Source organism: Notolabrus celidotus, chromosome 2 (genome assembly GCF_009762535.1).
Source record: "Notolabrus celidotus isolate fNotCel1 chromosome 2, fNotCel1.pri, whole genome shotgun sequence".
Classification (NCBI taxonomy): domain Eukaryota; kingdom Metazoa; phylum Chordata; class Actinopteri; order Labriformes; family Labridae; genus Notolabrus; species Notolabrus celidotus.
The window spans coordinates 19,236,280-19,262,899 of NC_048273.1; the positions used below are offsets into that span (position 1 = coordinate 19,236,280).

Genomic DNA, 26,620 nt, shown 5'->3' on the forward strand with positions numbered 1-26,620 from the left:
CCATCAAATCTGATAAAGGTTATTTAAATGTTGAACCACAGCAAAAGAGAAATGGATTGGAATCATAAAAGAAACTTATGGTAACCCTAATTTCTGGGGAAAGACAGACAGCAGCTCCTCAACATACACATAAACAGTATGTATGTTTCTGGAGTAAACCAGCTCCCTATAGTGAGTACCAAAAATACCAAAAATTGACATTTTCAATTATTTTTTGGACTTTCATTTGAAATGAAATGCACACTATGTAAAAGGCGGTGGAGCTGCTGTATTTTTGTTGTTAAAATATTACGTCTTAACCAAGTACTGTACATACAGTAAAACATTTTTTGAAATCTCTCAAGTTTTAGGGGTGCTGGGATTCAATTTAGAGGTGCTTCAGCACCCCCAAAAATGGGCTAGAAACGCCTATGGGTAAGTCTAACGGTTTAATCAAAGTACTTCTAGGGCAAAAATTGTCATCAAAACCACTCAAGGTCCCAGTTTCACCACTTTGGTTTAAATGAAACAGGACAGATGTTGGAAACTCCAGCTGGACAGATGTTCCAAAGTCAAAGTCTTGAGCCTGGGTCCCCTGCTGATGTTTCTATTTACAATCTGTTGTCAAATCCCACAAAAGCCCAAGTGCTCAATTCCTGTGACAAGTAACACAACTTCTTTAAGGAAACTAACCTACATTCTGTCAATAGGTGAGTTTACTAAGTATAACAAGAATTGGTTTATGGTCTGGTTTAAGTTGCCACCTGTCAAGTGAATGATCTCCAACTGATTCATTTACATACAATACCCATGCAGCAGCAACAATGAATTCTCAAGAGCAGGCACATCAACTTCACCTCTGTGTCTCAGTTTATTCAAGCAAAAACAGTCTCTCCTTATAAGCCCAACAGTGACCTGTCTTTGTTTAGAGTGCTGGTATCAGCCCAGTGGGTAGAAACACTTGAGATGTGCTCAGCTGTCCTCACCAATATACCACCCAGATGGCTTCTCTCTCTCAATGTTAACTTCCTATCAGCACTTGTGGCAACAAAGCACAAGGATGTGTCAATCACGGGTCCAGTGGGCCGCTGAGGCAGTAAATAGCAGGACTGTTTGAATAGCAAGCGTAAAAGTGACACAGTGACAGAGTAACTCTCTCGTATGCCTTGCTGGAAACTTTATTTACAAATTGGGTGTGATCTATGAAAATCGGCAACACAAATTTCACAAACACATTCTGAGCACACACCCTATCTTGTTTTATTTGACAGTGATCACCAGCTTTAGTGGCATCTTCACCTTACAATGGATAATGATAGTTATATTGCTGAGCTGTCATTATTGGCTCATCCTCCTCAGCCTGATGTTCATGCAAATGCTGCTTAGTAACCATCAAAGATTTAGTGGGATTCTTATCTCATCAGTGAAGAAGCCTGGAGCAGTGTGTTTTTCAGGGTGATGATAGTGAAGCAATGCTATCCCCAGTGTGAAGGTTTAGCAGCTTGGCCCCCTTGTTATAACAACTCTAGGAGTCTTGAGGAATGTGGGTTTGTCCTGCAGTCCGTTACTACCCCCTCTCTCTCTCTCTGCCTCTGCCTCCATCTCTGTCCCCTCCCCTCTCCCAAACAGGGCAATTCCCTAACTTTTCTCTTTTTCTCACAAGGCTATAGTTCAATATTCCATTCTGGGGGCACATATCCTGTCTCAAATTCCGACTCAGGGCTTCTCGACGCCAAGGCACTTCAATTGTTGCAAGGTATTGTGCGCATTATTCTTCTCGATCAAGTTATCAATGGCTGTGATTGTGACTATTGTTTCAGAAGCCCGTTGTTTCACGGGGGATTAGCTCTGTATGCTTGTCTGCAAGATAGACGGGGTCAAGTTACGACATTAAGATGCAAAATGCTGGATAAGTAGTTTGACATTTGTTTCCAGACGCGTGACGGTCGGAAGTGGCACTTTTTACCGGCTTTTTACTGCATGAAAATGAACCGTACATGCTAGTCACGTTTTACAGTTTAATGGCTTGCCCTGCTCAACTTATCATACAGTGGTTTTCCTGGCAAGTTAAGTGGAATCAAAACGTGCTCTAAACCATTTTCCCAGCTGGGATTAGGTGCAGTTTTAGCAAGCAGGAGCTGATGTTGCATTTTTGCTCCATTCATAAAAGTTGCAGTGACATGCAGAGCTCATTACAATGATGCTTTATTGAAAAACAAAAAGAAAGAAAAGAAAGAAAATTGTCTTCCTGTCAACTTACCAAAGACTGCGTTAATGGCAGTTTTATAGACTAGCCTCTAAGTGACGCAGATGGGACATTTATAGCCTACATATGTGATTCCTCAATGGATGAAGTAAGGTTGGAGTTGTGATTTTTCACTTCACTGACTCGTTTTTAGGATGTTTTCTAAAATCACAGTGCAAGAAGCCTACTTAATGCTTGGTCATGGTGTATGGAGATGGTTTACAGGACATATTGCGGTCAGGTGATTCTATGATTGCTTTTCCTGTATCATTTTGACAGCACAGTTCAAGGGGAGATTTGCAGATGAAGAGTCAGGAGAAACTGATCTTGCATTTCTTTTGTTCTGCATTGATACCGCCTCTTTTCTAACTGTAAGCAGCGAAACACAACTTTTTGATACTGTTTGCATGGATTTTTTTTTAAACCTAGTCAGACTATAAAAGTAAATTACTGTGAAGAATCTAATAAGTTGGTAACTTCTCAACTATAACTATATAACTGGAGTTTTAGCACGCCAGATTAAAGCAGCTGTGAGAGGATAGATAAACACTCAAACTTTTTATGCTTCCTTAGAAAAGAAAGTATGTGAAACATGTAACTATAGCAGATTTAACAGCAGTAGGGTTTAAATGCATTTATTGATTTACCCTTCTGGCTGGTCACTGTCTTGCCAACCACCATTTTGCCTTTGTATCTACATACTAAAGCAAGTTCACTTCTCACCTATCTTCCATCCATTTGAATTTATTTAAGCCAGAGGGACGTGGGGCCATATTTATTTTCTTGTCTTTGTCCGGCTTAGATATATAATGTGGTTGGACCTCTGGCTGCAGGGCTGAGGGCTGAGGGCAGGGTCTGCTGAGGTTATATATCACCAGGGGCCCATGGTGTACTCTTAAACCTGTGGTCTATAATGAGGTAGAGAAGAGCAAATAAACCTGAGGGCTGTCCAGATCTAAATGTTTTTCAATTAAACATAACTTAATGCAGCCAGGACATGCTTGTAAGACTATAGGTTACATATGGGGTTAGCAAATCCAACTAAATTAGATTTAAGGATTCAGACTTCATTTATCACATAATAAAAAATAATCAGAGTAATTTAATTTCATGCCCTGGATGACTAATTTGTCTTTGTTAATAATTGAACCTCACCGATCTCTCTTATTGTAGTAACAGTGATGGAGAGAGATCATTAAAAGATGATGGATTAGCTTATCTTACCATTTAACCCTCAACCCAGTCCTCTGCTATCCTTTCAGTCTGTCTCTCTGGCTCCCTCTAGGCATGAGACTAGAATTTAAGACTGTGATCCTTTAACCCTTAAAACTGCAGCAGTCTTGATTTATGTCCCCCTGATCACAGTTTGCATGTATGGCTGTTAGAGGCATTATGACGTATACATAAAAGTAAAAAATGAAGTTACCGTTTTATGTCCATATGTGTGACAGATACATGTTTTATGTTACTTTTCAGCATCATTCTTTGTAACACTGATTTTGGAAAATACCTTTAATTAATGTGCTAATGGATTGAAGCTTAAATATCACATACCTGGTTAACAGATGTAATGCTTTTGATATTGAAGTTGTGTAGCTCTACAGAAAAGTGACGTTTTGTCTTTGTGCAGTGGTTCACTTGGAAATTACAAACATATAGAGACATGTAGACACCATGTCCACTTTCACATGATGCTAATCTTAATCAGCTTTCATTTTAATGGTAATAAACATTTAATATTCAACTCACTGGATACAGTTCTCTGTAATCACTTTATGACTTCTCTCTGTTGTCTTTAGTCAGTACATGTATTGGTGTGTATGGAGTGATAAACCACTTTTGAGACTGCTTTGAAGTTTAGTATAGTTAAAAACAGATTGCTGGAAATCAGGATGTGAGTGTGTCTTCTATTTCCTTTAATGGTCTTCTTTTTTTCACAAGCCCCACACATGTTTTCTCTTTTCTCAATATAACCCTCAAGCATATCCAAACAAAAAAATTGAATAAGTTCGTAATTTTATTAAATACCATTTTACAGGAGAGTAATGCAGTTTCCTGTTCGCAAACTTTTTCAAAGTTGAAAATGTATGAGATATTGAATCATGAGGGTGAAAGTGATTATGGCTGTCGGGAGGGATTCCCAGGGGAAAAAAACAATGTTTGCAGTGCCTTGAGGTATGTGATTAGCTCATGAAAGTTAGTAGAATTTACAATAACCCAAAAAGTTGCAAATAAGCTAGAGTAAATAGTTTCAAAAATTAAGAGTTTATTCAAACTGAAAAATGAACCAAATAGTTTGCAAACATTATAGAAAAAAAACCCTGCTCAAATTGTTAGCTCAGTGATAAATTCATCGTTACATTATAATAGTTTAAATAGTTGGAAAATGTATTGGTAAATCTGCAGAACTATTTGTGTAAAAGTAATGAAAAAACTGTTATTAGCTACATTTTATGACTGTAATTGGAGTGGTTAGCTTTAATCAATAGATTAACTATCTAAATACTAACCAAGCATAACCTGGACATTGAAAATGAAGAGTAAAACAGAAACGTAATAAAATAGCCTAAAGGATACAGTTCAAGTTGTAAAGCCATCATAGACTAAAAAAAATGACTAAATGGTTAAATTTGTTTGCTAGCTAAAGCAAAAATAATTGGTAGGAACCCACAAATAGTTCAATATGAAGAGTACAACAGTTTGAACAAGTATAAGCTAAATGTAATTAATATCCTGACCAAAGAAAAATACTCGTGTTAGCTTAAAGTAAATTGATAAACTTGAAATATTGAGATAATGACAGCTATTAAAGAACGTAATGTATAACCTAGTATGTGCTGAAAGTAATAAAGCTGAAATGTTAGATAGGCTAATGATAGATAGTTCGATTAGTTAACTAAAGCTAAAACAAATTCACCCTTGACATGGTAAGCTAGGAATAGCTAAAAATGGACATATGGTGGAAAAATCAAGAAAAACTAGCGAAGTGGATGAGACATCCAAGTAGTTAGCTAGAACTGGCTATGATTGAAGTAGTAAGACAAAGGTAATTCATAAACATTTTAAGTACTTAGTTGAACAGCTCAACAATTTAAGTTTCATATTAAATAAACAGAAAATAGTTAAGTAGTTTTCTTATGGTAGCTAAACATAGTAGATAAAAGAAAGAAATAGCTAAAAGTAGTTAGCTCGTGTTAGCTAGGAGTGATGGATTAGCCGTCAGTGTACTTTTTAGTCATTGCCAACGCTTATTGATAAATGAAATGTACAGCTTTTGCAAGCTAGCAGCTTAGGTTTACAGGTGCAAACTTGATCAAAAAACAAGGAAACATTTTTTTTTAACAGAAAACATTTTTTTTTAACAAGACCCACTTTAAATCATGCTTTCGTCAATTAGTTTTTATACATTTGAAACATAAGGCGAGGTGTTGATGAGACACAAATTTCTGGAATGTAATGTGTTATATGAGCTCATTCACCCTTCTGCACAAGATTGATTGATATGCGCTTCAATTACTTTTTTTAAAAAAGCTTTCCTCTTGTCTCTTTCCTGTCTAGCCTCTACTCTGGAGTGCTCCCCAGGATTTGGTCAGGATCCAGGTCTACGTCCCACTGCTCAGCCTGGGTCAATACAGAGAATATCTAACTAGGGACTGAGTGGTGAAATAGAGGTGCTACGGTTGGAGGAGTAGCCAGACTTACCAATGGGATCAGGGAAGCTGGCTCAGGTGCTGCTGGGATGGGCAGCGGTGTGCCTTTCAGCCGGCCATGTGAGTGGTGCTCAAACTGGGGATGGACCGTACCAAGCTAGCCGATTCACCGGCACTGTGGACCAGAGAGAGGCGCAGCGGGTTCGACGTCGTGGCCAGGAGACACTGAGAGGGTAAGGCTGAGAACCTATGTGTATTTATGTGTATGCCATCTATTCTATTCATTTTATTTTTTAAATGAAGAAAATTGCATTAAGTTTGGTTTTGCATACATAACTTAGAACATTTGTAGCTGTGTCTGGAGATGGTTTAAAATATAAATGACTTTCCCCTCTCTGCTTTCCTGGCAGCACTCTTTCAACTGCTGTGCTTTCTGGTCTGAGGCCAAGCTCGCCTTATACCAAATTATGCTGCTGAATACTACCACATTGTTTTCTCAAAAACAGCACATGTTCAACCTTAACAGGCTGCTTGCCACACTGAAATCTCCCAGTATATTTACAGCAAATTGACATTTTCATGGGAAAGAGGGAAAAAAACCTCTATACATCTCATGATGAGATGATGACTGAAAAGCATGACCTAAATTCCAGTTAAGCTGGAGAGAGCAGTTCAAAACTGCTGTAGGGAGATTGCTGGCCTAAGTGGGTAAATATGAACTTGCATTTATGCATGTGTGTTTTTAAATGCGCTGTTCATTTGAGTCATGCATGTGGGAAGGAAAGTGAAGTACAGGGATCACATCACCTCAGCTGTAACCACCCCCTCCTCCCCCAACTCTCTCTCTTGTAGTCCAGATCTTTAACTTTGTGACCTAAACACTGCAAATGTTGGGTATGGGGAGTATGTGAGTGAAGCAAAGAGTTTTCACTGTATATTTCACCACTTCTTGAAAAACAAAGGATGTTTTGTTGGGGCCAGTTTTCATGTCTGCATCAGTTATTCCAATCAGAGTCCCATCTGTCCCAACTTATGGTTCCCCCAGTGCCAAGCCACAGGAAATGAGGTATTCGTATCACCGGAGGGGGGTATGAAAAGGGGCATTTATTTCACTGCTGTAGGTGACAAAGCTGCTGAAGGAATAACAGAGGACTGGAAAAGTGAAAGAAAGACAGAAAGAAAGAGAGAAAGGAAGAGAAAGAAAGGAAGAAATAAGGCACAAGAGAATACACTTGACACAGTGAACTGTATTTAGTTGTGGCTTTAGACAGTACAGGGTAGAGTTCACATTGAGCCTTAGAGCATGTGTTTACTCTAAAATCATGTTCAGTGAAAACTCCTGCTGTGTAGATGAAATAGATATTCCCAGTCTTGTCACTTAAAATGGTTAATATGGAAGGCATTAATCCGTGGTGAATAACAAAAGACATTTAGACTTTTGAAGACACTTTTTCTTCCAAACTTTGAGCGTGCATGTATTCCTTTGACATTTCTGCTCTAGTTATGAGCCAGATGAGACAGTCAAGCAGGCAGGAGACCTTGCACAATAGGATATTATTTCCACCAAACAGTGTGTTATTTCATGAAAACACGTAAGAAAAGCCTGCAGACTTTTTCCATTACATTGTTAAGTTCTGGAAACACTACTGTGCTTGGAATGAAATGCTCATGTAGTGACAGCTTTGTGTACTGGAGTTAATAGGTAATGAGATTACAGAGCATCTTTGAAGCTCAGGGTACTTTAAGGCTAAAAAGCTCTGTTTGCACGCCGGGCCTCAGGCAAGTTTGGGTACCACAAACCAGAGTTGTTTGACAAAATGTTCGAAATCCTTTTGATTTCTTTTTTAGGTGTTGCCTGTTAACTGTCAGATGAAATTGAACTGCGTTTGCCATTTGCCACAATAGACCTGGCCAAGGCAAATCGACTTAATGTGCTGAATTTATTTTCAGTTACTGTTAAGTGTCGAAGGCTGGAAACGATCACAGTTGATCTTAAATCGGACTAAACTAGTCATCTACATGTGCGCATGTTTCACCTAACCTTTCACAGGGTGAAGACATTCATTTTCAATGAGAGCAAAATATTTGTGACACAGGAGTTGTTGAATTTACTACAACTCTCTCAGCCCATCAAACTTGTATTATATGTAAACTTCAGTTTTTGTCTTGCAGTGAACAGAGTGGACTGTCAGTAACTCAGTTTGGCTTTCATGGATTCTCTGTGTGGGAGATGGAGGGAGGTTAGTTTAATGATGGTCATTATGCTGGCCTTGGGCTGGGGTGCTGTGTTTATTTGCTGGCTAGAACTCCATATTCCCTGGTCTGTCTCTGCTAGCACTGTGTCTGATGCTGACTGACTCTGATTTATTGGCTCCCACTGCAGCCTGGCATCAGTCCACTCAAGGGCGGTATCTGATCAGACCTGGGGCTGGCTGGCTGACCAGTCGTCTTTATTTGAGGGCTGATTGACTGTCTGGTTGGTAGAATGAGCAATGGACAAGTGTGCGGCAGAGACTGGGAATGTTTTCTTCACACTAAAAGAGTTGAATATTTATAGTTTAATAAGACTCTTTGTATGTTAAAGCTAGAGTCCAGACACATTTTTTTGAAGCCAACCACCTTATTAACTTTGCCCAACTTTGCCAAGCTCTACCCAGCTCTGCCTTGGATGTTGGCTGATTTGGCAGCCCCATAACAGAGAATTACACTCAGCCATTCATGTCCCTCCAAGGATAATGTTAATACCACCATGATAGCCTGTATGAGGTCCTCTACTGACTGTCTGCCTTGTCTTATGCTTCATTTGACAGCAAATAAATGCATTCTTCATTCTGGATGTCACAGTATAAACCTTCTCACATCAGACAAACAGTATCTGAGTGTTTCGAGGGCCAAAGAAGGAACAACTAAAAGCTCAAGAAGGATTTATATTAGGAATGAGTGAACATTCGCCAGGTTCCCTCTCTGTTTTATATGCATTGGGTTCCATTTGAGATTTTATGTGTCTGCATTTAATGCTTACTGTATGAGCTGGCTAAGACTGAGCTGTAAAGACGGGATTATCTTGGACAGCTGATTGGCATGTGGTCTCACAAAAGCGGCTTCCACTTAATGTCCGACTGTAAGAAACCATTCAGCAATCAGTTTACTTCCTCAATTTGACATTTTTGGAAGCATACACACATTTTGCATTCATACTTAAGAACCCATTGCATGACCTGATCCATTTAGAGGGCTTTATTTAATTTGCAAATACCTCTGCTAAACAGCAGGTCATTAGAGCTAATCACAAACAAATACAGCTTTCAACAAATCATTTGAATACAGAACAATCTTGGTTTTATAGAAGCCAAACTGATAAATGGAAATCCAGGCTAGGGTTTGTGTGGTAAACCACAGTTAAGGTTATTGTGCTAGACGACAGTATCTCCTCTTAACAACCCACACCACTGAAGTATTCAGTGATTTACTGTATGTTTTTTAAATGCCATCAATCAGTCAGTCCTGTTTTATATCTGTTGTTCACATCACTCTTATGTCAATCATTCTCTGTCTTTTCAACCTCTATTATAACTTTGCTATATTTCATGGGTATATGGCATTGGTGTTCTGCTGTAACTCAGCCACTCACCACCAGCCACCAGTCAGAAGCTAGTTCTGCTGTATTTTAATCTAGAAAATGAAGATCAAAGTTGTATATAGGCTGTATCTGGTTTAATTGGCATTCAACTACTTGACTTGAGAAATGCAGAACCAGCACAGGTATGTGGACGTTAGCCCTCAAGCAGTATAAAAGGCTGGTGGTGCTAGCTCTGGTTACTTTAGCCACACTTGGAAAACCAATATGAGAGAGTTTATATGCAGACTCTGGGATCCTGCGCTAAACTGTTAATGCTCATGAGTGTTTTCTGATCTTTAGACTTGTCGGATAGTTTGAATTTGAATTTCTGCTTACAGACATGGAAACAGATGCTTTGGAACATCTGTAATTTTTGCTGATAACGCTTCTATACCTCATACAATAAGATGGCACATATAGGAATTTTACATCAAGATTCATATTGTTTTCTGTAACAAATTACAAGGAAAAACATTATTTTTTACCCTTTAGTATTTCTCTTGTAGTATTTTTACTTTCACTGATGGAATTTTCACCCTACTCTTGTTTATTCCCCAGATCTTTGTGACGATCTTCTGTCCTTTTATCTTTACTTTCTTTGTGTAAAGTATGGCATGTTGTTTTGTGTATATCTCTCTCTCCACAGATTCAAATCTATCTCTCTTTCATTGGGTTATTTCCCCACACTTCACTCCTTTATCATCCCTCAGCTGAAATCTGATAGTGGAGCAGCAGTCCCAGGTGTTGCTAGAGGCAGCAATACATAATCATCTTGTCGAGAGTGGTCAGATACCAGGCAGATGACCTCTGACCTCTGACCAGTACACTGACACACACATACATGGACACAGACACCTGACCTGAGGCCCTAACAACTGTGAACTTCTGCTCTGTGTCTTCATGGAAACAGGCTGTCTGTAGTCATTTTCCATGCCTGCCTGCTGCTGCCCTTCCTTGTATGTCAGTGGAGGCCAACTGCATTGAACCGCCCTAGCCTTTGACCCCTGAGGATTCCTGCATGGGAAGGACCCTCAGGCCAGCGACGGTCATATAACTTGTGAAATTTCTAGTTTTACTGTTCAAACCCTTTGCTAAAAACCTAAAGAAAGTACTGACACTTCTTTGCACAACAAGCAAGGTTACCATCACTTATTCAAATAATCATTTATTCTGATTATTTTAAATTTGATAAAGATATATATAGATTTGTAAACTTTATAGTGAAATAGTTTTATAAAATGATGGCAATTATAGTTTTTTGGCCATGTCTGAAAATCTTACAGGAACCACTCTCCCTCAGTTAAAAACTCTGACCACAGTTTCCCTGTTTCCTTCAGTCTTCATATTTCCTCTTGAATTAGTTGGCAGCCATGTTCCTTTTATTACTATTAATGGCAGTTAACGAGCGATCCACGGCCCAGGAGGGAACTTCAAAGGCAGTGCCATGGCCACAGAAGAGTTAATCTCCTTTAGATTGAGCCCAGAGAACAGTAGGACATTTCAATATTGAGGAAAACCCCTGGGGCTTAAAATGCTTTCTTTATGGCTGTCTTTCATTCTGTTTTACTTCAGTTCATCCTCTAAAGCCTCCTCTCTGTGATTGGAGACCAGGCACTGACCTGGAGGAAAGACTGAAAGAGCGGGGAGAGAGGAAGAATAACAAACCAGAGCACCTCAGGGTCAGACCCGTGTAATCCTTCATATATTGACATCCTTTACGTCTGAAACTGTGGAAAATCTTCAACGCTTTGTGGGGAAATAGATCAGGGAAGACGTCGGGTTCACTCATTAAGTGCTGGAATGTCAGTGTCTCGCTTTATTCTGAAGTTTCTTTTAAAGCTTGAATTGGTTTGTGTATTTGCCCTAGAAATTCAACCCCCACCAAGGGTCCGGCCTCTTCTTGCTTATTCTGCTTTCTCCTTTGTTTCCATATCTCAGTTTTCCGCTCCCACTCCTCCTCCTGCTTCCTCCTCTTTTTCAACATAAACTTGTTTTGCTTTCCCTCCCACTGATCCCCTGTTCCTTTCCCACCATCCTGTCTTCTCTCCCCCTACTCGCCATTCCTCTTGAGCTCTTCACACTTTCTCTCCAAAACCAACTGTCATGTTTGAATCTCTCAGCGATCCCACTGCTTTTGTCCTTTCTCCCTTCCTGTCTTATTTTTATCCTCCTATTTCTGTCCGACTGTGTAAATATCTCTGGTCCGACTGCCCACCTGTTTGTCTGTCTCCTTGTGCCATCTGGTAATATGTTTGGAGGTGAGCACTGCTCTCCATCCATCAGAGATTCAAACCTCAGCTGTCACCTCTCTGGGGGAGAAGAAGGGGAGTAGAGGTGGTTTCAGAGTGAAGGATCAGGAGAAGTTCGTCAGAGCTAACAGATAGTTTCCCAATTTGTGTCCTGTTCTCTAACCCCTCGGTTTAGACTGCATTTAAGACTTAAAGTTATACATTTCTGTTGTAGCATGTTACCTTCAAAAACAGCTTTTATCATTTCCAATCTTTAAGATAAAAGCAAAGCCAACATGCTTCTGGTTACTTCTGCCTATGTATTGCGAGCAAATTCTCATTAAAATCTTCAAGCAATTGAAAATGCCATATATATATATTTTTTTTTACCTCTAAGTCATTCAACATACAAAATTGCAGATCACAGCTCCAGTTTATAAAACATTGTAGGATTTTTGACTCCCCTAATGCCACATTTTAAGGAAAAATAATTAAAATTAAGGTGTAAAAGCTTTACATCAAAGTTACTTTGAGTTTACTTGTGATGTGCGCTCCACTGAGCACATTTCAACAGCAAAATGTCACGTGGCTCTGGATAGAGCTCTGCATAGTCTGATCCTGATGAGAGTCATAATGATGTCATCAGGATTAACTTAGGTTCAGTCGTGGAACCTGTCGGCCATGGCCTGACAACGATTTAGCCTCTGGGGGGCTGCTGCCAATATTTCTTCCACTGTAACTTCCACTGCAGCCAGCAGATATCTGGATAACTGATAACAGACATCCGGGCCAAAACTTCCCCTTCAGTGTGCTGTTCATGTTTACGGTCCTGCTAGCAACCTGAGACAAGAGAATGGAGTTAGAGTTAATAGGGACCACATCTATGACCGGATTTGTTATCTGTATGCATATGCAAATATCCGTTCATAGAGGAACAAAATCTGTGACCAGAAATCTGTTCAAGGAAATAAACATCATTTAAAACTGAGACTTAGAGTCAGATGTGGGACAAAATATCCATACAGCATTATATCATGATTTGGCCAATGCAATTTCCATATTACTTACAAATATTAGTGATGTTTCATTACATTATATACAAATATATTTCTAGTATCGTAACGTAATGTTTCCTATTGTTTCGTTTTGTGTCGTGTCATATCGTATCATGTCTTTGTGTCATATTGTTTTCTATCGTATCGCATTGTGCATATTGTGTAATTTCATTTAGTAAGTTACCCTGCACATTTTACCCCTTCCCTGAATATTTAAATAATTTTTAAATACTCAATAAGGCTTAGTTTAAAAGATTATTTTAATTAGCAGGCACTGAAGCTCTTTTGATATACAGTAGCTGCAACATGGGAAATGCAACAGCTGGGTCTTGAAGTCCAAATTGACCATTTAGACCTTTCTTCTTTCAATCTGTCTCTCACAAGTCTCATTACTTGATGGACACACAGCACATATCTGATGTGTCCTTTTGAGGGCTTGACATGTTTGTGTCTGATTGCGCTTCTCCTGGTGACTATCAAAAAAACACAGGATAATCTAGCGTGACTTTAAACAGTCGTAAATAACATCCTGGGGGTAGAAATGGTCCAGACCAAAGAGATGTGATCCCTGTGTAATGACTTTACCATGAGCATCTGGATCAGACTTTAGCCCAATTTCCCAAACTGTGGTCCCACATTCTTAGTCATGCCAACAGCAAATGCAAAAAACTAACCACCGACACAGATGACGACTGATACACCCGTCATTATGTGCTTTGAAAGGTCACTAAGGATATCATTAGTACCACCACAGTGTTGGAATACCTTCAGCTTGTTAAACAGCTTTATGCAGCATCTTGGTGTGTTTCACTCAAGTGTACTCTGGTACTCAAACACATATCCTATGGATTTGGGTTGGATACGAGTTGGCATTTTGACTCAGTTTTTCAATAAATTAAGTTATAAGTAAGTGTGTAATTATTCATGGAAGATAAAAACTGAAGCATTTTGAGCATCAGCCCATAAGGCAGCAGCCAAACTGAGTCCCATTGCATGTTCACGAGTGTGTTGTGCGTGCGTGAGCAGAGGGCAAGTCATTCTCAGATGTGGTTCATCCATCTCCTATGAGGGAAAATTTGTGGCTAACCTGTCAGGCCAATCAAGGCTCCCATAAGCTGTGATGAATCTTACATCTGTCAGACGGGGTCAAAGTTCTCTGCAGGCAGGGGGTGGGGAAGGGGGGCAGCCCTGGATGCTTGCCAGAGAACAGGACAGCCAGTCATGGAATTTGGGAGAAAGGAGGACTTTATACATCCTGTCCCTCCAAGTTTAAATTCAGCCATGAATGAAAACAAAATGCTTCTCGTGCTGTAGGCCCCTCGCACCCCCCCTTCCCTTTCTGAAAATACCTCCATCCATCACCCGAGGAGGCTTTGTATCAAAGTTTGTTTTGTTTATCCTGAAAGCAGAGGCCGTGCAGGTCTTGGGGAGCTCAGTAAATAACTCATAGCTCTATCTGTTTCTTCAGGGTCTAACTAAAATATGTTTGGGAGGTCTGAGTGTGTAGTGAGTTTGTTTGTTCTTTCTTTTTTGTCTCTGTCAGGCCCAATGTGTGTGGCTCTCGCTTCCATTCATACTGCTGTCCAGGCTGGAAGACTTTGCCGGGAGGGAACCAGTGTATCGTTCGTAAGTTCCTTCGTCCTAAAGATCCTCTTTCATGTCATACCACAGAGCCAAGGAAAAGAGATTACAAAAATAGTCAAAGACATGAAAAATTGATGTATCAATTAAATTTACTGTCCTCTTCTTCTTTCCAGCTATTTGCAGGAATTCGTGTGGCGATGGATTCTGTTCCAGACCAAACATGTGTACCTGTTCAAACGGCCAGCTCTCTCCCAGCTGTGGAGCAGGAGGGGGAGGTCAGTAACTGTACTCATTCTCACACACACATACTGAAACCCCATCAAACCTCAAACCTCATCATATGGATGTAATAGAAAGCTATAGAGGTATTTCTGTTACATTGCATTTTCCTGACAATTCTTCCCCAGTGCATACAAACAAGGAGGACCTTGGAGTTCAGTTCCGTAGCTACTATTGCAATACTTAAATACGTATTCAAGAGATTTTTCAAGGAATATTTAAAACAGCCCCCATTCCAGCTTCTGAAATTTTACCTATGTGGCTCTAAACAGGGCTGCAGAAACAGATGGGTGACAAAACGGATACCACATCCATTTAATATACAGTCTATTGTATAGAGCTGTTTACCTCTGTAAGTGGTGGGAATTGAAATAGTTACAAACTTCAAAATGTCCGTTAAATGTGTGGTTGGTTGTCAGAATTGATATACCAATGATGGGCTCTAGTTCTACATATTCTAGTACTACATTGTAGTTGGAGTTCTATATTTCTATCAGAATATAGTGGTCATTTCAAATCAACTGGTTGTAAGCTATTGAATATTTTTTAACTTTAGATTTCCATTGGACCGACCTATTCTGATCCCACCATTCCCAATCACTGTGTTTGCTAAAGCTTTGTCTTTCCTGCACATATATAACATCTGTCTAAATTGAAATCTATGGTTTCCTCAACAAAGGGGGTAAGCAAGTTTTTTTCAGCACCTGAGGTACAGCAGACAATGATCAATGCTATCAAAATAAGAATAATCAAATTCATCTTAGTTGAGGCAAGGATAGAAATAGTTTGTTTCCACTATTCCTTCAGTTGACCCAGAGGCTGACTCCACTCCACTGTGCTCATTGTGTTAAGTGGGCCAAACTACTGATGAAATGATATCGCCGTAACACTGAGCTGTTTCAGTTCCTACTCATCCAATTGCTCGGCTGTTTTCCAGATGTTATGGTTCCACCCTTCTCTCATGAGAGCCAGAATAATACTGTAGCCAGTGTAATAGTGGTGTGTAGAGTCCCAAGCCTGCAGTCTGCAGGTCACAGGGTTTGTCAGGATTAAAGTAGAGAGTCTGGCTGCCCCAGCTCAGTCTGCTGGGCTTAGTTACAGACCACTCAGGATGTGTGTGTGTATGTGTGAATATGTGTGTGTAAGGAATGGAGAGGAGTGAGGTGGTTTACTGCACATGTAATCACGTTTGTCTTGGTGAGATTAACGCAGCGTGTGCAGGGTTTAGATATGAAGTTAATATGTGCAGGGCATGCAGAAAGCATCTCCATTAGGCAGCTCATGGGGAGCAAGGTATGTGTTAACATGTGTATTAAGAAGTGTGCAGTGTGTTCAGCTTCACTGCGTTAGTCGGCCAAAGTCGGCTCGTCAGTTATGCTTGACCACTGCCAGACCCTTTGCACATGCTCACATTCCACTAAGCTGGCTAACACATGCATTTTCACTCACAACACGCTTACAGACACACAGATAATACCAGGCAAAACTCTCGAACACCAAATAGACCAAATAGAGCAGTGCTAGGTGAAAACAATTGCACACTGAGATGAAGTTGTTGAACATAGTTGGCTTGAAGTTGAAATAGGTGTCAATCTTAAGAGTCTGTTGTAAATAGTTCTAGTTTTCGGAGCACTAAAACTAAAAGCAGTATATCAAAGTTCAGCAGGACTGAAAGCATTAGAGAGTAAAAAGATTGAGTTCAGTAGGATCCATGTGTGATGGAATCAAATGTGACCTTAAGCAAAAGGGCAGGAGTGGTCACATGGAAAAAAAACCCGGCAGGATACACACTGATCTCCTGCAGAGTTAGTACTTTGGCGAGAGCAATGAAGTAATGTGCCTTAGGGACAGGAATGGTGCGAGAAAGTTGTAAAGTGATAAATTAGCCGGTAAGCTTAGTAGAGCTGGACCAAACTTGCTGTCAGACTTGGACATTCTCAGCTTTCCTGCAGGAATTTATCTTGGCTGTTATACAGGTTTACAGGCAGTGAGGAGGAGGCAGGAAAGTAAGCTACCGACTCACCGGATGATCTGGATGATCAGAGATAGTTTTATTGTTTTATGGTGAGTAAACGAGGAGTATATTTAAGAGTGAATCACTGCTTCCTCTGGTAGCCTCCATGAAGGTCAAAGTTCAAACAGCTTTATGACCTGAGATAACATACACCCATCTGTGATGCTGTGGAATGAGTCTGGAGGTCACCGTATTTGTAAAAGTTAGCCATGTCTTCTGTCTGTTCTGCTAGACTATGACATACAGCTTTAATTTTCTCACTGCTCTGCACAATCTAATTTGTGGAAATCTTTGCTATTCTTGGATGCAATGTTCCTCATCATTCTCTCTCCATTAGAGAATTGACTATTAAGCCTGGTTTTGATTAGAATCCCCACAGAGCTACACTTACTGTTTTAGGTGTATTCGACATATTAATAAGCTGGAAACTGCTTTCACAACATTAACTATCTCTGAGGACTCAAGGGCATGCCAAAAGAAGGCTAGCACTCATCCGAGATCTTGTCCTCCAAATGTGCTAACTCCTAAATCCAACTTTTGGAGAGCGTTCACCATTAAACAGGATAATTCAGTGCAGTTGGGAACAAATTGCAGCTCTATGGGATCCGTTTGGAAACACCAATTTCCTCTTCCTTAATTATACCGTCTAATTCTAGCACCCTGGTTTGCCGGGTTATAGATAGCATCTTTATGTCTCGCATCTTGTTTGTGGAATGCAGAGGTTGAATAAATCAGCAACACATTTGAGATTTTCAAAATGTAAAACACCTCTTTGCACACAGACAAGTGTCCTGGATTTTTTTATGACTCTTCTTGGAATCTTTGCCTTTAGCCCATGCACAATAAAAGCACATGTTTCTGAGGATACACTGGAAGGAGATTACACATTTCCAGAATTAGAAAAAAAAACATTTGGAGGGCCAAGCTGGTGCTGTAAGTGCACATTTAGAGATAACCTGGAGTTACACGTTTGTTTCCAGCAGGCACCGGGGGTTTACGCTGTAAGTCAGCCTTGTAATAAACCTGCTGACAGTTTAGGGCAGAGCAGCTGTGCTCAGGATCGCACAGGGTCATCTTAATAACCTTTTCCTCCCATAACCATAGTTACTAAATCATTACCACGGACGTTCTTTACCTAATGCAGAGAAACAGCTGTCCTTAGACTAAAAGGCTTCCACCAGCTATTGACAGGGAGCACCAGTGAGTCCTGGGAAAGCAGAGAGAGTCAGTTTTAATTAGAAACCTTGTCACTGCTGGTCCATCTTGACCACAAAGTAATGCTCGTCCAGCAGAAAACTAGGTCTAACTTACCCATAAAATTGATGATGTGTTTGAGGTACAGAATTCACTCAACTGAAACAAATTGACTGTGAGTTTCCCAGAATGGAAAGACATTTTTTTCGCAATTGACTCTCATGCTGCTTCCAATGCAGTTTTCTGTTTCACTACATCACCCATCCGTACTGAAACTGAGGCTGACTTCTCACTGATCGCTTTGGTGTGCATAAATCAGGACAAAACACAGCTATAAAGCTCCTCAGTTTTCCGTCAGTGTACCTTCACAAACACATACACACTCAACACACAAACCTGGCCTTCCTGTGTTTCGCAGCCTCTCGTAAAAAACGCCCAGATGTGAGCAGCTCACCGACGACACTACCAGAACACAGAGGTGCATTGTGGACCGCGAACCTACACCCAATTACCTTAGCTGGATGTCTGGAAGATTTGCACACACATACACACAAGATACACACATGCATATCCCCAAGCACTGTTGCTCTGCACGTGCAGCCTTCCAGGAATGGGTCACTGGGGCAAACCATCTCTCTCCACCTGCAGGGGGATGAAGTGTCATGGGGAGGGGAAGTGAGGGGCGAAGTTTAACTGTGAGATCATCTCCTACTGTCTCCAAATGGGCTCCTTTGCTTCCTTCTCCCAATTGTCCTCTCATTTAGTTCCTGGTAAAAAAAAAACCATGACATTAACAGAGTCTGTGTGAGTTATCACGCCAACTTTGCAGCACTTGAGCCATCCTCCTCCTCTGAGAGCAAAGGTTTAATGAAGAAGAGAGTCTTTTGTATATATATATATATATATATATATATATATATATATATATATATATATATATATATATATATATATATATATATATATGCAATTACTGTATTTAAGGCCGGGAGTTGAACCAGCAACTACTGACACGGGGGCTACAATCTCTGTACATGGGGCGCACCTACATCACTAGGCCAATTGCTCACCATAACTCTTACCGTATTGCAACATATCTATTCTCATCAGCCCTAGCCAGATCGCTCCCCCAAGTGTATGCACTTGACCTATTAAGACACACTTTAAGTTGGGCGGCGGTTGTTGACAAATGGAAGAGTTTACCCAAGATGCCCTCCGCTTTGGGGGAGTCTGGATTAATCACGCTGGAACTGTTTTCGTCACGGTTTGTTACAAGGCAGGAAAAGCTGCAATCACTCACTGCAGTAATTTTGTGTGCTTCACACCACTGAGCCTATTGTTGGCCTCAAATGAAGAAAAAGAGAGCGCAGTGAACAGTGCCAACATGATGTCTTAGATGGAACTGAGGTAGAAACCTGAGAGGAAATTCTGGTAGAGTAAATGAGGAGAATGGTGAGAAGAAGAGAGACAGCACTAATACACTGAGCATACACTGTACTATAAGGTGACAACTCCCCAAAAGTGAAGCCAAAACATGAAGAGAAACATTTTAAGCTTCAAACAGACACAGGGATAGAATGTCATTGCCATAGCTCCAAGAGCCGATCCCCACTGCTTAGACTAACTCCAAATGCAAGCTGTCAGCGCCTTAGTATTTTGGTACCACTTTTGTAGAGCTGGACAGGCTGGAGACACCTCATCCATCTTTATCTACAGGCAATCAAACTGACCTATAAACTCAGTCTGCCCCAGAGTACCAAACGATTAGCTTTAATTTATCACCTTATGTTGCCATGAGACATAATCCAGACGAAAAGTAGTCCCTGCCAAGTTTGTACACAGTCTGCCAAGTATTGCATGGGAGCAATTCCTTCTAGACTTCTGTGGAATATTTGGGGAAAAAAAGAAAGCTCTGTTGACAATTCAGTGAATAACACCTCTGCCTTTCATTTACTGAAACTACACAGGATTCGTATCCAAGATTCCTGCTTTTGTTCTTTGACTCATGTAACTGAAGTCTGCTGTGTGAGCTGCCAGTAATGCCAGCGTGCGGGATCCCAATGAAAAGCTACCTAAAGAGTATATATTTACTCATCATGACTCACAAAAGTCATATTTAGTGTGTTTAGGTACAGTCAGAATAAGTGGGTGGATTACAGTGGCTGAAATGCCTCCTGTTGGCAAGTGTGCAAACTCCCAAAGTCTCATTAGACAAAGTCAGCTACAGGGAAGCTCACTCATTTCCCCTCTGCTCCTCAGCTCCTGCATGCCAGAGGTTTTGCAGAGAGAAAGAGACACAAACAGGCAGACGGAGATAGAGAGAGAGAGAGACAGAGAGAGAGAGAGAGAGAGAGAGAGGAGGAAATTAATGTTGAACCAACGGTGAAGAATATAGACAGAGGGGCATGTAAAGGGACAAGCAAAAGAGGAGGAGGGAAGAAAAATAGACGGAGACGAAGGGACCATAGAATATCCCTTTGAGCTAGGATGAAAGGAATCAGAGGATGCAAGGAAACATTAAGAGCATACAGTTCTCTATCATCCAGCTATTTAGGTGTGTCCTCTCCTCTGGCTCAGCAGAAAGCTGCCTGTCTGCCAGGAAGACCAATTAGTTTCTCCTAAGAGAGCTGCTGCTACGTGTTTCAGACTTTCAGATTGGCCCCTCTCACAGTCTGGTGGAGCGGTCTGCCAACCAGGAGGCCCCTGCATCACATCATAGTACCTGAAACACCACAGTGCTTTTGTTTTTCCACCTGCTTTTCAAAGTTACACCCTTTTCTCTCTCATACACTTTCTCCTTCGTGCATCATTTAGATTTTATTTTTGTCTTTGTGCCTCTTTCTTAGCCTCCTCACCTAGTTTCCCTCTCCTCTCAGCAAATTCCTGAGTGACTGACTGACTGTAGTATACAGCTGGCTCAACTTATTGCCCCCCCCCCAGTCTGCTAGATTGGCTTGGGTTTTGTGGCCCGGGGGCTTTTGAGCCTTGTCTGTTCATCTAAAGCTGCTGAAGAAACACCAGTGTTGTGCAAACCCAACTGAAGTGGAAAAAGCCTCTTAATGCGTTAAATTGGCCATGAATATTAGATATCTGAGATGACCTATTTCATTAGGTAACACAACGTTGTACAGCAATGTAACTGATCAAGTTATAGTCTCATTAATTGCTTTAAGTGTAATATGATAACCATTGTCTACCTATGATAATTAAACACAACTATTTATCACTGTAAGTGTTCTCACTGGTTTCTCCATCTGTTCTTCCCTCTCACCCCTCACCCTTTCTTCTCTCCTGCAGTTCAGTCCTGTAACGTCAGGTGTATGAATGGAGGCAGCTGTTCGGAGGAATCATGCTCCTGCACCAAAGGCTACACAGGCAACCACTGTGGACAACGTGAGTGGAAGCTGCTGCACAGTCAGCACATTGGGGAAGTGTGTGGAGGGGGGTAGTTGTACTGTGTCACCTGTTGGGTTATGTAGTTATGAGCAGCAGATGTCTTCTGGTAGTTGAAGTGAGAGAAAATCTGCAAATCATCTACATTTTGAAAGACTGAGTCGTGCTTTATTAATTTGGATAAGGAGGCAGTATTTTTACAAATTTTAACATCTTGGATTTTTGAAGATTGATCCAACTTTTGGTGAGATTGGTCAGATTATTGCCACAAGTCCAGCCTTGCCTTGCTGCATAGAAAATCAGAAAGTCAATACACAAAGTTCTATAGTTTTTAAGGCTGGATCATTAAGGTTAGAGGAAGTCTACATTGAAGCATGACATTCATTTTCACAGCTTTAGAGTTGATGTCATTAATAGAAACCATGACATATGTTTGTAATATGAACACACAATACTCAGTGTTCGTTTTTCTGATTTAAAGATGATATCAATAAGGCTTTATGAAAATCTGCTTGTGTGTATCTGAGAAAGAAAGCAGCAGTGTGTTATTCCTCCTCGAATCAATCTGTTTTCTTCTGTCTCCTGTAGCTGTGTGTGAGAACGGCTGCCAGAACGGTGGGCGCTGCATCGGACCCAACAGATGTGCCTGTGTCTATGGTTTCACTGGCCCGCAGTGCGAGAGAGGTGAGACCTAACACTCCTTTCTTTACTGATACAGAGTATTAACATTCTCTCCTGTCTTATGTTCAGTCTATAAAGATACCATAGAGGCCTGCTGGAGCTTATCATGGCTTGGTATTTTACTTGGAGATCAAAAGGGTCCTTCAGAAGTTAACAAGGGAATTAGATTTTTTTTACAATCTGGATAATTTTCATAGTTTGGACACATTTAGGAATAAATATTACAATATGAATACATGATGTTTCTGAAGCATGGGATTCAACCTAGCTAAGATCGAATTTGGCAAGAATTGAAGCCATTAAGTCCGTTAGGAGTGGTGTTAGACCATGCTGTGACCATTCCTTTTTATCTGTGCCTTCCCACTCATACTCTAATGTTAGGGAAGATATCAAACCAGGAAGTTTTTGATGTGGCTGTGCAATCATTAGTGTTCTTCTATCAGTCCAGACACACATGTTAGATTGTTTCTTCAGTACTTGGTGAGCGTTCAAACTCCTCTGACGTGGATGACTTCATACAGTCAGCTCAGACAGTCTGTGGGTGTTCGGCTCCAGAGCTTTGAACATAGACCTGAGGTATGTGTGGGGTGGGTGGGAAGTGATGGCAGGGTGTTGGGAGTAGGTGGGACAGTCTCATGGCGGATAAATAAAAAAAAGATGTGATGGCTTTGCAACGTTTCCGATTTACCTCACTTCACCTCTTCAGAGGCAACTTTACACCTTCCTGTATTCTCTGAACTCACCTTTCTGTAACCCTCACCCTCCTCCTGCTATTACCTACACAAAGGTAAAGGAAGTCCTTGGCCTGTAATCTCACTCAACTCATTCATCTCAGCCTTTCTTCTACATTCCTTATCACATCTGTAGACTTGAAAACCAGCTATTAACACTCATCATCTGCTTTCATTAAACATTTTCCTATCTCATTCTGTGCTGAAGCTTGAACAGAAACTTACACTTCAAAGTCTGTAACACTACTTTGGCCTTCTTCTTCGCATCCTCTCTCACCTTGTTCCTCAGCTAAACTCAGGGGTATTGTTTTAATTGAGAGTACAACATTATGGTAGTTGAGTTTGCCAGAGGGAGCCTTAAAGACATCTGGCTATAAATACTCCCCACCACCCTCATCCCAACACCCCCACAGGACTAACAGAATAGACTTTCTTTGTAGAGTGATGGTGGACACGAGGAGTTGAGCAATGTAGGGAGGCTAGAGAGGGAGTGAAAGAGGGAGAGGGGAGGATGGGATTGGGGTTCAGGGTGAAAATAAAAATGGTCTGCCCAGCTGTGTCCACAAAGCCTGGTGGAGGGAAGTAAAAACACACCATGTTGGTGAAAGGGGAAAACATTTATCAATCTTTGTGTATTTTATAAATATCCTTCAGAGTAAAAGAGGGGAATAGGGAATTCAGATTCACTGCAATATTCTTAAGGGATGACAATAGTGGGGACAGAAACAGATTTTTCTAGCTGACGTATGTTGAATAGGAAAATTGAATTGGATTTTAATGGTTTGCGTTACTTTCCACTTAGTTGTTACAACAGCTTCAAGGTTACAAAGCAAATTCAATCATTTGTCAGTCTTTTGGGCAGAAAACAGCTTTTTATATATGTTCACACACTGTCAGTAAGAAAAATCATTTTTAATCATCGACACTGATTATCCTCTGAGATATTCTCATATTTTGATAAATGATCGGTTCATTATTTTAATATCAGGTTTGGCGTATCCCCTGTGTAACCTTTGCCGTTCTCACGACTCTGCTGCATATTGCGGTTTGACCGATTAAGTTTGAGTCCATGAGTCAGTAGATTTACTGTGTGATTCAGCGAGAAGACTTCTGGTGAACGTTGACTATGAAAGCAGTGAAAGTAAACGAGTATGAAATGGGGTGCGCGGGATGGAGTCATGGGAATCCTCTGAGTGTCTGTGGTTAGTTTGCACGCGCTGATATTTGTTTACAGCTCAATTTGCGTGTGCCTGCGGTTGCTGACTTTGGGTAGCTTGAGATGGAATTAGAGTTAGTCATTCCTTCTTAGCAGAGATTACTCCCAACATATCTGCCATGATTACCCAATGAATGTGGAGCAGCAATGTGTGTTTTGTTTCTGTGTATTTCTTTTTTGCTATACTTCTTTTTAGCCATAGTAACCTTTAAAAACTGATTGATTGTGGATTATCGTAAACCTACAACTTTTTGTGTGCGCCCCATTTAAGTTTTTATCTGTTTTTTACCTCTGCCAAGATATCAAAATTGTATGCATTGATACATTACAAGTAAAAATCAAACAACATCGATACCTGCTTTGAGACCACGGCAACAAAAATTCAACTTCTGGGCACCCATAATTGGGTATCTTTTGTTTTTTAATAACCAAACTGCAAACAGTTCTGTAAAAGTCACTGAACAGAGACCAACATTTGACATACTGATAAATAGCACCTTATTTGTTTTCATTAGCAGAGCTCTCTTTCTTCACTGTATCTCTATGTAACATGCACTGCTCTCTCTCTTTGGCTTGCACCAGCTTTGGGTTTAAAATATACCTGTAGAGTTGTCTATATCATAAGTATTGGTAGTTTAATCACTATCCAATGTAAAATAACAGATTTGATTGTTTCAATGCTTGTAGTATTTAAAAGTGCAATTTTGGCAACCTTAGTGTTTTTACATCATTTCACCTGCTTGTACACACAAAGGGAGTGGTTCTGATGTGTTTCCTAAGAGATTTGGCCCACTAAGCTGGCTCTCTACCAGCACTGCTAAGTCTGCTCAGTCTCAGTGGACCCATAAAAGCCTCTGTGGTCAGTCCCAAAATCCAGCCTGTAGCTCAGTCCAGAGCAAATAAAGCGATAATCGCTAAAGGGCAATTCCCTCTCCCCAGCAGGCGATGATGTATTTTGGGTATTTTGGAGTGCTGGAAATGGTGGACATTGTGCTATTTCTGCTCTGTATTGACTCCTGTTAACACTGGGCTAAACATGGCTGGATGGGAAAGCTGCAGTGATGGATCACTGTACGGGTCAATTTTTGGAAAAATTTCCATAAATTTCCAGTTTGAATCAGCCAACTCCCAGCCATCTCTAAAATGATTTACGACGAGTCAATAAAAGTATATAAATTAAATGGAAAGGCAGCATGATGTTTTCTCTAAGTGTAGACCCATTTGTATGTTTTTTTAATTCAAAGATTTTCTGTTTTAAAATTTTACAACACTACGCTTCAGTCCACAACTGAAAATGTGTCTGGCTGCTGGCAGGACTGACATCATACCCCTTATGCTTACCAAAGCATGCACATTTAACTTATAGATGAAACGTCAAACATCCCTCAGGTTCATTCAGTCCAGAGCAGCTCAGATTCTTGTGTTAGAAGACACTCATGGTCATGGAAAGTCTGATGATCCTTGCGGTAGTGTTCAATATGTTTTCTCTTGCCATTCCTCCTCTACTCAGCTAATCCAGGAAAGAACGCAGCAGGAGCCCACATTTGTCAACAGAGCTGTCAATCATGACTTCATAACCCCTCCTTAAACATCAAATAACTCTCTGAAACTCTTCTGAAAATGATCCCTTGCACATAACTCAGCATAAGAACTAACTGCTATGACAGAAACCGTGTTTGAGAAAAACATATTTGACGTCTTTTAATTTTCTAGTATGTTCCATATGTTGTAATGGAAGAGACGGTCTTTACGACCTGTAGGCTACAGCAGACAATTTTTGGCTTCACTTGGAAGTAGCTGTTATGCCGCCCCTGCTTTTATACAATTAATTTGTCATTGATCGACTACAAAAAGTGAGTAAAAAATAATAACTCTGAACCAGTTTTGAACCCCTTTTCAGAGGGGAAGTGCTCACTGGGATTAATTAATTGTAGGAACATTTGTCTAACTTTTATTAGAGTCTGCTTTTCACAAAGGGCTCTTAATTTTGGGGATCCATCCCAAAAAACAGGGTTGAGGAAATAATTCACCAGTGTGTTGGTCAAATGTAAAAGCTTGAGTTTGTTCAAATCAGTTCTTGAGTAGCCTCGTTGGACAGCCCCAATGGTTGTCTTTGATCTGGCCTGATGAAAAATGGGGCAAAATTACTCTCACTGCAGCTCAGAAAGCACTACAAAAGACTTCCCCCTGGCTGAATTTGTAACTTGTCCCATGAGTGGTAGCTGTTGATGGAGTCTGGAGCCCACTTGGCGGCCTGTGTTTTCGCCTGGTCATGTCTGCGTTCAATATGAAGTCTTCATTATTGTTCCATGGCTGGAGAGGACTGCGACGGGAAGTCTCTGAAAATCAACATGTATAGCTGTAGAAGTCCAGAGAGATTTGACATTCCAATGGGTGAAGTATAGACACAATGTAAGGGGACAACCTGGTGCCAGAAGATATGACGTCCTAGCTCCACTAAGAATAGATAGGCGTTCTTATTGTAATTTCACACACAGTATAGTTAACCTCACACAGCTACAAGCTTGCCACTTCAGACATCAAACCTTGTTGGTCTGCAGAGGGCTTATCTCTCTCATACTCTCCCACACTTGTTATCACACTGTAAATCTGTGTGTGTGTTTTTGTGTTTGTAAGTTGGTGCTGTGTTAAACATTTAGTCACGTTTGAGTGGCTGCTTTTTGTATGGAAGATATGAAAGGAGCAGACTCTTTGAGGAGTGATAAAAGAAAGAGGAAAGGAGTGATTTCAA

General features: G+C 40.6%; 1 protein-coding gene across 1 annotated transcript in view; it reads left to right on the top strand.

Annotated features, from left to right (window-relative positions):
* The first annotated feature begins 1,605 nt into the window (after positions 1-1,605).
* Positions 1,606-26,620, top strand: part of fbn2b (fibrillin 2b) — a 66,289-nt gene continuing 41,274 nt past the window's right edge. Inside the window, exons 1-6 of the mRNA XM_034673232.1 lie at positions 1,606-1,735; positions 5,783-6,107; positions 14,320-14,402; positions 14,534-14,635; positions 21,145-21,240; positions 21,829-21,924. Of these exons, the coding sequence (XP_034529123.1) occupies positions 5,929-6,107; positions 14,320-14,402; positions 14,534-14,635; positions 21,145-21,240; positions 21,829-21,924 (556 nt within the window). The 5' untranslated portion in view covers positions 1,606-1,735; positions 5,783-5,928. The remainder of the gene's footprint in view (positions 1,736-5,782; positions 6,108-14,319; positions 14,403-14,533; positions 14,636-21,144; positions 21,241-21,828; positions 21,925-26,620) is intronic.